The following is a 10777-nucleotide window of genomic DNA, read 5'->3' on the forward strand; positions in this document are numbered from 1 at the left end:
ACAGCTAATATTTCATTGGCGAGCCCATAAAAAATTTAAAGCATCGCTAAATACTAAGAGAATTTGAAAAAAGGAGAGATCTTTACTGCTCAACTGAAATTATTGAGGCAATAAAAAGCCATGCTTTTGCAGATGAGTCTCTAGACTTGCAGCAAGGAGCGAATCAATATTGTCGTACTATATGCCAGGAGGATCGAAATATCTGGGGAAACGGCTAAGGATGAAAAGAAGGGGAAAGGGGGGAAATCGGTCCACAATCCGTGTGCTGCACAATATAAGAACCCAGCTTCAAAGGAGTTTAATCAAAGTTTCGAGGGAGCGAAGGCTCTTTATAAATCTGACGGTAAAGACTAATACAGAGAGGAGAGAGAAAGAGACATTTTGCAGCTGGAAGGATTTTGGAGAGCTTATCACAGAAATGAACAGTCCTCTAAGGAAAAATAACTACTGTATATACTCGACTATAAGTTGACCTCATGTATAAGTCGAGGGAAGGTTTTGGGGCAAAATTATGGATTTTGATATGACCCATGGATAAGTCGTAGGGCCATGTAATGAAGGATGCAAAGGATATCCAGTGGCAATGATGACTGGATGATGGTGGAAGTAGTAGTCCAAAAAGTAACTCTCAGTTTCAAAGCAGAGCAATGGAGGTCTTGGAGATCCACAGCGTCGCCATGAATCAAGAGCGACTTAAAAGTAGTTAACAACAACAACATCTCAGGAAACTACCCAGGGTAGTTCGGCCAAAAGAAGTAACCCATCACAAGCTACTCAACTACTGATTCTCACACAAATATTTCGAATGGTTGAACTTGCAAAGACAATGTAAAGCATTGCAATGCATCAATAGCCTTTTATTTTCTTTAGGTCCTGGAATGAATGTATAACATGAAAAACCCATTCAGTAAATAGTGTGTGTGTGGCTGACCATGATCAGATGGGTGCAGATGGATGTCTTACTTGACAGAGCTCAGCCTTGTTTCCAAACCATCTATCAAATATATGCTTAATTAAAAAGAATGTATTCTAAGAGTCATGCTTTAACAGGCCTCTCTAGGGCTGGCCTCTACAGAATGATATCCTCCTAAAGGAAGAGAGGGATGCAATAGATCGTTCCCATTGGCGTTCCCAGAAACTACCAAGAGGCATTCTTCCCTGGCCTGAATCCAACTCTTAGTCCTCAACAGGGCAATTCAGATTGTTAACACTTATGTCAACACCACGAGTAAATAAATCTACTCCAAATCGGAATAACAATTGGAGTTACTACAAGTGATACTAGGTAACACATGGGCATATAACTAGTAGGCAGTGATATCTTCCATAAATACATGGAAATCACCTTTTGTGTATGGGCCACCCTTTGGTTTAGAGCTGGTCCTAAAAGGCAAACTAGCAGGAATACTAGACCACAAGAGTGAACAAATCTAAGAAAGGCGTATTGATCTAGATCCCTCGCCAACATTTTTTAAAAAGAAAAAAAAGGAAGGTAGCACAGCGGCCGTCACATTCTCTTCATTCACTTATTTCTTCAGCGGAGTGAACAGTTCTGGTTTCCTTTTAGGCCAATGCATGCAGAGAGAAGCACACCACAGCAGATATCAGCACAGTAATCCATGCTCCTTGTAACCCTGTGGAGGAGGAACATCTCTTCAAGGATCACAGGTGCAAATTATATTCAGCCTCTGTTTAAAGACCTCCAAAGAAAGAGATGCCACTGCACTCCATGGGAGTGTTTTCCACTGTTGAATAGTTCTTACTGTCAGGAGGTTCTTCCTAATGTTTAAGTGGAATCTCTTTTCCTGTCATTTGAATCCATTGCTCCAGGTTCTATTCTCTTGAGCAGCAGAAAACAAGCTTGCTCCCTCCTCAATATGACACCCTTTCAAATACTTAAACAAGACAAGCATATCACCTCTTAACTGTCTCTTCTCCAGGCTAAACATACCCTGCTCCCTAAGTCCAAACCCTTCACCATTTTGGTCGCCCTTCTCTGGACACGCTCCAATTTGTCAACATCCTTTTAAAATTGTGGTGCCCAGAACTGGACACAATATTCCAGGTGGTGCCTGACCAAAGCAGAATAGAGTGGCACTATTACTTCCCTTGATCTAGACACTATATTTCTATTGATGCAGCCTAAAATTGCATTGGCCTTGTTAGCTGCCGCATTACATTGTATCTCCCTTTTAAGAAACTGCTATCTGTCCTGAACTCCCTTCTCTCTTACTATTCCTGACCACTGGATCATCCCAATTATTTCCCCGAAACAGCCTTCCTAAAGTTTATGTTTTCTTTAAGTCAGAAGTGGTAAGTAGTTTGGTCAGTAGTTCCCATCAATCTCAGCCAGCATAGATAATGGTGAGGATGATGGTATTTATAATCCAGCAACTTCTGTAGTCCAACAATGTCATATTCCGGCGCTCTGGGTTAGTTCTAAAATGGTCTCAGTTTTTAAATGACTATAAGTTTTAGTGTTAATGGCACCTAAATAATAATGTCATGTTCTTTTCTATCCCTGTTTTTAAACATTTCGGGACCCTTGCAGTCTTTAGAAGAAAAGAGCTTACCATGAAAAGCAGCAGCAGATCCAGACTGAAATACAAAACCTGAAGAAAGAATAAATCGGTCTGTTAACAGGGAATAGTGCATATTTTGTATGGTGATTTATAGTATCATTTGTTTATATGTCTGTCAAATGGACCTGAATGGACTTCACTTTCCTTTTCCGGCTGGCAAAATTATCCCTTTTGCTTATCATTCTGCTCAATGCTCCTGATGCTTCACATTATTAACTAGACCTCTCTGAGTATGGCTCAATACAAAACAAAGACAGACAGGCAGGAATGCGTACTGCATGCTAAGATATCTGCTTGCACAAGCCTCACAAAGAGCATATATAAAGACAGGGAAGAATTTCAGTTAGTCCCCATTTTTAAAAAGCGAAGTGACCACATTTGAAAACCCAACCATGCCATGGTATCTTGTGGGACGCATGGCCTCCAAATGGTGAAGAGTGCCCCTACCAAGACCCTACCAAAACCATGCGGCATCCCTCCGGAGGAAAACTGAGCGCCTCCAGATTCCTCCATACCTAGCACTATCTAAACAAAAGACATTTATTGCAAGAACCATGAAATTTTTGAGACTGGAACAACCACGATCTCTCAGCTGCCATGGCCAACGTCATGCTGTCGGAGGGATTCTGGTAGTTGTAGTCCAAAAAAGTAATTTTACCATTGTTATATGCTTTCCAAGACCCTTCCAGGGTGAAAAGTCTGATAGATAATTGTTTTAGTATCACTATGAATATGCTTCTACTTGTGTTTCTATGAGTAGGTTTCTATCTGTGGGTATGATAGCTGGAGAGTGAGGAAAGCTGGAGGGGGAAAGAAAGCAATTATTTGGAAAGGTGGTGCTGGAGAAGAGCTCTACAGATATGGACTGTGAAAAAGACAAACGGGTGAACGTAGCATGAGACAATGTCAGTCATTGGAAAAGATGGTAACGTATAGTAGAAAGCAGTAGGAAAATAGGGAGGCCACACTACAGATGGAATGACTCAGTCAAGGAAGCCATGGCACTGAGTTTGCATAACCTGACCAGGGTAGTCGATAACTGAGTCTCTTGGAAGTCCCTCATTCATAGGGTTGCCATAAACTGAAGTCAACGTAATGGCAAATAACAACAACAATGCTTTCATGCTGATCATGTTTGATTGCATGTACTGATGTACTGTACATGCTGAAATTGCAAGGCCATTAAATTGGTGCAAGTAGAACATGTCTTCCCTTAGCTTCCCATTCTAATTTTCTAGCTTAGTGAAAGCTAGGCCATTGCTGTTGTACAGGACAAAAAGTGTCATTACCTTTGCGGACAATGGGACCCAAATTCAAGATGTTGCCTGTCCCCACATCAGCAGCCCGGCGGCTTCCAATTCTGGGGCAATTCTATGGAATCAAAAAGAATTATTTCAGTTTCAAGAAAAGAAATGTAATGGAGCATCTGTTGTAACAGTGTCAGCAAATATCTGCATGCACTCAGTTCTGATTTATGCTTAACACTTAAAACCCTACTTACTGGTTTGCAGGCTTCGGTGCTACTGTCACAAAGCCGAACTTCACAATGGAGGTAAACAAGGTCATGATTCCCAACAAACTTGAACACTTGAAGAGAAAACTGTCCTTGAGGTCCAACTCCATTTTCTGGCACTGTTATTGTCGAATCTTGTGTCTCTGGACAGCTATGATATTAAGCAATTAAATCAAGGTGTTATGAAGATCGCAGCCAAACAGGGCAAGGAGTTCTTAAGCTGAAAAATTCTCCTCAAGAGCCTGCTCAAACTGGGCAACTTTCACCACAGATTTGGAAGCACTAAATAGAACTATTTTCCTTCACCTCATCTGAAACCACATATATAATCACATATATGGTTTACAGGCCATCTGCCATCCAGGCATTAAACAGCCACTTAGGATTCAACTAACTTGCCGCTCTGGTGAACCTTGTGTCTTCAGACTATGCACTGGGTCCAACTCTTGTCCAGTTGTGCCTTTTGCCTCTGCTCTGGATCGCATTATACTCTGTTGGCCCTGATCTTTCATATTCCGGTATCCTGAAAAAATGGGAAATGATCAAGTAGTAGTTTGTTTTATCGTACCTGTTCTGAATGATGTAATATTTCCGAGGATCCGTGGCATTTGCTGTAGGCGTCGCAAAACAATTGTCCATCCTTAAGGCGAACTGAGATGTGTCTCCCTCTGTGATCATGACGCCAACATACAGCCAGGACTGTGTGGATAATATAGCCTTTGGCCCTTCATACGGTGAAGTGTAATTTTGATCTCGGTAGAGAGCCATCTTAACTATAAAATGCCCTGAAGCCCCAGCGCTGATGTTAATCGAACTAGAAGGATAAAAAATGAATACGATGAAAAGCTACAAGAAGGGAACTTGGTCACTGAGTCTCATCACTGGATGGGGGACAGATTTACAGTACTTTTTGTATTTATATCCATATTTTCAACATTATCTGCACAAAACTCACTCATTCTTTTCACAATAATTCTAATTTGGGGGAACGTTGAGGGCCAAGAGTCACACTGCATTATTTGGACCCTTCTAAATATGAACAATATCTGCATTTTTCAATCTGCACTTTGGTCGGGGAAATGCAAATTAATTCTGCTTGCTTAAAAATATAAACCCACTGCAACCATCAAGCATTTCTCAGTTAGAATACTTACAGATCAACCGTATGAATTATTAATTAGAAATAAGCCCCATGGAATTTCATGGGGCTGCCCTTCCAAGTAACCATGTATAATAAGAAGCTCGCCTTTTCCCCAAGACTCAAGACTTACATGCGACATAGATCAAAACACACAAAATCACCTCAGTACGTTAAGTTAAAACACAGAAGCCTAGGACACATTAAAATCATCCACCATAAAACTAAATATACACCAATTTAAAAGTCATAGTTTAAAATGAACTTGGTAGTCCTGCCACAAGAGATAAGCCTATAAGGGGCTAAACAGACTGGCACTAAACATTGGCACTGGGGTGGAGTGGGGATGTGGCGACCGCATGGTGGCTGCACTGACTCCTCCCTGATACTGGTGTCATGCCGCACACCTGACCGCACAGTGGGCAGCATCACGCCATTTCTTTGGCGCACTGCCACTGCCATCATGGCAAGGATTGCTTTTTGCCACTCTAAAAAGGAGTGGCATTTTGCCAGTTCTTTTTACAGTGGCAAACTTCCAGATTGGGGCTGTAGCGTGCAGTTGCTGCCGCCCCGATCCAGCGCTGAAATGGGGCGCCGAGACGACGGTGTGATTTACCCCTATTACTCTTTTAAATTCAGACAGCTTATTAAACTGTTGAATCTCTCCTAGTAGGCCATTCCACACTCTACGGGTGGCCAATGAAAAAGTCCTCTGGGTGACCGTTGCCAGCCTAGTCCTGGCCAGTTGAAGTAACCATCCCCTTGAAGACCTGAGTGTACAAGGAGGAGGCTATCCTGTAGGTAGCCTGCATCTAACCATGTAGAGCAATGTTTCCGAAACATTAGTCTTCCAGGTGTTTTGGACTTCACTTCCTGAGTGACAAAGAGGAAGGCAGTCAAAGCAAGAACTGCACTGAAGACATGTTACCCTTGACTCACCCGCCCCACAAAACTGGCACAGATGAAAGTATCAATCAGCCCATCAATGCCAAGACATTTGAGTAACGCATCAGTTTCTATCCATCTCCTTTTCTGCCATCAATATGGCCTACTGGGGATGAGCTCAGAGGAGCATTATTCTCCAGTGGTAGGAGTGCTAAGCAGAAATGAAAGTATCATTAGCCAAGATTAATAGCCGTTCCCTTAATAAATAATGCCTTACCGGACAATGGGCTGGATGGCTGTTCCGAGGCTGATTTCCATATCCAGTGGGTATGAGCAGTGAAAATTAATTTTGATTTCATCCTCCCTAATGACAGCCCCATCTGCCAGATATAGCGTGTTACTATATGTAGCATGGGTTTCATTTTTCTGCAGGAAGGAAAAGAACGAAAGCAATGCAGCTCTTAACTTCTGTAGAGTTACTTGTACGGATGTGTTAAATGTTCTCAAGCAAATATGTTTGATGCAAAAAAAGAATTTTGGGGAAACTGAAATGGCTCCCCAAAGCTCCTTCCTTGCACTTTCATAGTTGCTGGTACTATCTCATTAGCTGATGTTTGGGCATAATTCTTGTATTTCTTCTTTCCTGACTTCAGGATTCCAGAAATCTGGGGTCATATTCTAGTCAGTCATGCGTCACTTTGTGACACAAAGTTAATCCAATTCAGCAACCGGATGATATCACAAAGCCAGTCCAAGTAAAGGCAATATTTGCTACCTTCACTCTGCACTGGTTTTGTGATACTGCCATATAGCCACTTAACCCTTGACTCAAAGCATCTCTACATATAGACACTATTCAACTGCCTAGCAGAGAATTCTAGTGTTGCTTTTATATCAAACAGAAAACCTACCGTCAGTTGTGTCCCACATTGGCCTGCTTGCGTTGGAGTCACCACTGAGACCATCGTCTTATTTTGCTTCTCTTCGAAACCAGCACATTTGTGGTCTCTCAAATACATGATTGCATCACGTATTCCCATTTTATTCAGGACACATCTTTCGAAAGAGACTTTGATTTCATCTGCACCACATTCCAGTTGTGGCTTCAAGCTGGAAATATCTTAATAAATAACAGCAAATTAACTATTTACCGAGTAAATCCTTTAATGGTTTTAAATTGGTTGTATGGTGAACCTTTCAGTTACAACTGCCTTGGCCAGCTGCCTTATTGTTGCAGAGGCAAAGTCTCCCATGCTATTTAACATTTACATGAAACCGCTGGGAGAGATCATCCGGAGACATGGGGCGCGGGGTTATCAGTACGCTGATGACACCCAGATTATTTTCTCTATGTCTCCGACTGATGCAGTGACCGAGGATGGCGTCTCTCCTCTCGTGGCCTGTTTGGAGTCAGTAATGGGCTGGATGAGGGAAAACCGACTAAAGCTGAATCCAGAGAAAACGGAGGTACTCGTGATAGGTTCCCCTGGTCCAGGAATGGCGGTGGTTCCACCTGTCCTGAACGGGGTCACGCTCCCTGTGAAGGACTCCGTGCGCAGTCTGGGGGTGCTTCTTGACTCGTCCCTTCACCTGACTGCTCAGGTGAATGCGACGGTCAAGAGCACCTGTCATCAGCTTCGGCTGCTTCGCCAGCTGCGCCCATACCTGACCCAGAGGGACCTTGAAACTGTGGTACATGCCCTGGTAACCTCGAGATTGGATTTCTGCAATGGACTCTACATGGGACAGCCCTTGTACCTAACCCGGAAGCTTCAACTGGTGCAGAACATGGCTGCAAGGCTGGTCACTGGCACGTCCAGGGCCAGCCATATAACACCGGTTCTAAAAAACCTCCATTGGCTGCCCATTTGCTTCCGGGCGCAATACAAGGTGCTGGTAATGACCTATAAAGTCCTAAATGGCTTGGGCCCAGGCTACCTGAAGGACCGCCTCTCCCCATACATTCCGCCTCGCACCCTCAGAACATCTGGGCAGCAACTCCTTAGGGTTTCCGGGGCGAGGCTATCCTCCACTTCTAGGAGGTCTTTCTCCATCGCCGCCCCGGCCCTTTGGAACACGCTGCCCTTAGAGCTCCGCTCAGTCACCTCCCTGGCCCAATTCAAGCGGGAGTTGAAGACCCACCTGTTTGGCATCGCATTCCCCGACTAGTCCTTATAAGCCCCCCCCGCCATATGACCGCACAGACAATGGGTACCTAACCTAGGGGCATTTGTTATTTGTTACTGTTTTTTATTTGTGTTGATTGTAATTTTAACATTGTATATTTGAAACTTTTATGTAATTTTTATCTCTTGTGAACCGCCCTGATCTTCGGAAGGGCGGTATATAAATAAACCATTTATTTATTATTTATTTATTAATACCCAGAGGAGAGGATCAAAATTCAAAATGACCTTAATAGATTAGAAAAGTGCAATGAACCTTTTGTTTTAACGTTTTTATTCCACATACCAGAGCTGTTGAACGCTTCACTACAATAGCAACCCCATTCTCCATTCACCAGCTTGCATTCTTCTTCTGCGTTGCATTGAGGACATGGATTCTCAATGGCCTGGGGATCTAAAGCGCAAAGAGTACCATGATGGATATGCAATTCACCTCTTAACAAAGCAAACCCCTTCTACAAAATAATCCCAGACAACATACCTGTGCAATAAGACATGTAACAGCCTGGTGTCCCATCAAACTTATAGACATAATAACCACCGACACAAGCTTTCACGTGGACAGGGATGGACCAGTAGCAACAGGATCCTTGCCAATGGGCACAAGCAATGCGGCTTACTATTCCAACATCACTGGTGGGATGTGAGCCATTTAGCCACATAGGTGCGGCAGTATTGCACCTCTGTACTGGTACACAAGTGTCTGGCATACGCACTCCTCCACGGCCTATAAATCGATACCATCCTATTTTATCACTGTCACAGTTGGATCCTGATCCATAAGAAGTGCTTCTCCAGGATTGGTCCAGAACTGTGTGACTCAAGCATGGATCAGTGCAACTGCGGGATCCATTCATTCGAATGCATTCTTCAGCAAAAGCGTTGGCAGCTTCACAGTGGTAGCCATCGCCCTTGTAGCCCTTGGGACAAGAACAGGAATAGTTGCCCGTATTGTTAATGCAGGTTGCTAAAGGGTGACAACGATTTGAGTCATTGCTGGAACACTCATCTATGTCAGAGCAAGTGGCACCATCTCCAGTGAATCCATCTTGACAGATACAATGGCGCAGATTTCCATTTTCCACACATGTAGCATTGGAATGACAGTCTGAACATGTTACCATAGCTGATGAAATAGAAACACATCTGTTTATGCATGATCTTTACATAATTTCCAAAACTGTAATGAAGTGACCCTCCTGCTACCCTGCGGAGGATCCACATGAGAAGAAAATACGCTGGGGTTTGGTTCCAAGATCCTCCGTGGATAACAAAATCCGTGGATGCTCAAGTCCCATTAAATATAATGACATCCAAAATGGTGTCCCTTATAAAAAATGGAAAATCAAGGTTTGATATTTGAAATTTATACTTTTTTGGAACATTTTCAAACCGTGGATGCTTGAATCCATGTATAAAGAAATCCATGTATAAGAAGGGCCAACTGTACTAGATCACAATCTCCTGCTTCCACAAAGATCAACCACGTTTCTCCCCTGGACTAGATGGAGATTAGGTTTGATCCAGTATGGCTCTTAGGAGATTATCGCATGCCAAATCAGCGCCAGAGTAGACGTGGATTGTAACTGTCACCGACCTGGGCTTCTCCCACAGCTTTTCCTAAATGGGCAAATCCTGTTCATGAAAAGCTGCAGGAGAAGCCCAGATTGGATACAGGCTGCCTACTGCCTGGGCACAGGATATTGCAATAAGATCTGTGGATGACGGTTACAACCTGCGTCTATCCCGGTGTGGATTTAGCATGCGATAATCTCCTTAGATGCTTCTCATTGATCTAGCATGGGGGGAAAGAGCATGCTATTTTGAACAGGCTCACGACATCAAGCGGGTGCTAACTAAACTGGAAAATGGGTGTCCTTACCAGTCCTTTGGCTTGTTGACTCTTCAGAGGTGGAACATTTAAGACTGACTAAGAGCCACAACAGCTGGAAGGTATGTCTCATAATTAGCTCTTCCAATTAAAAAGCCAAGCAATCAACAATCATAAGGATATCCAAGGCCAAAGAAGAATGGTGATGCTGCTGCTGCTGCTGCTGATGATGATGATAAATCCAAGCTGCAAAGAAAACAAGACATTTTATAATCATGATCTCACTATTACCGCTATCTCTTTTTCATAACCTATAAATAAAAAGGAGAACCTGGTATTATTAGTAAGAGTTAGTTTTAAAACCATCTTACTTTTTTTTTTACATCATTTAGTTGTTTAAGTGGTTTCATGTAAGTTAAAGTGCTTTTATTTCACATCATGGGCATAAAATAAATATCTAAATTGATTAAATAAATGGCAGAATGTCTTGCCACATCAAAAAGTTCAAGCAGAAGCAGCCCATCCGTTCCAAGATGCTGTTCTGTAACCCTTCCCTGGAGTAAATCCCACTGAATTCAATGGGCTTATTTCTGAAGAGGCATGTCTAAAATAGTTCTTTAGCCCTACTGACAATTCTGGGAC

At 42.9% G+C, this 10777-nt stretch overlaps 1 protein-coding gene across 1 annotated transcript; it reads right to left on the reverse strand.

Annotated features, from left to right (window-relative positions):
- Positions 1-1563: 1563 nt before the first annotated feature.
- Positions 1564-10268, reverse strand: UMOD (uromodulin). Its single transcript, XM_089540881.1, has 10 exons — positions 10187-10268; positions 8786-9430; positions 8591-8698; positions 7030-7238; positions 6396-6544; positions 4664-4909; positions 4084-4246; positions 3872-3953; positions 2574-2612; positions 1564-1634 (listed from the first exon to the last, which is right to left on the reverse strand). The coding sequence occupies exons 1-10, from the start codon at positions 10266-10268 to the stop codon at positions 1564-1566; spliced, it is 1794 nt and encodes a 597-aa protein (XP_089397007.1).
- Positions 10269-10777: the final 509 nt, after the last annotated feature.

This window comes from Sceloporus occidentalis, unplaced genomic scaffold (genome assembly GCF_023333645.1).
Source record: "Sceloporus occidentalis isolate IW3139 unplaced genomic scaffold, rSceOcc1.0.p SCAF_10, whole genome shotgun sequence".
NCBI classification, from domain to species: domain Eukaryota; kingdom Metazoa; phylum Chordata; class Lepidosauria; order Squamata; family Phrynosomatidae; genus Sceloporus; species Sceloporus occidentalis.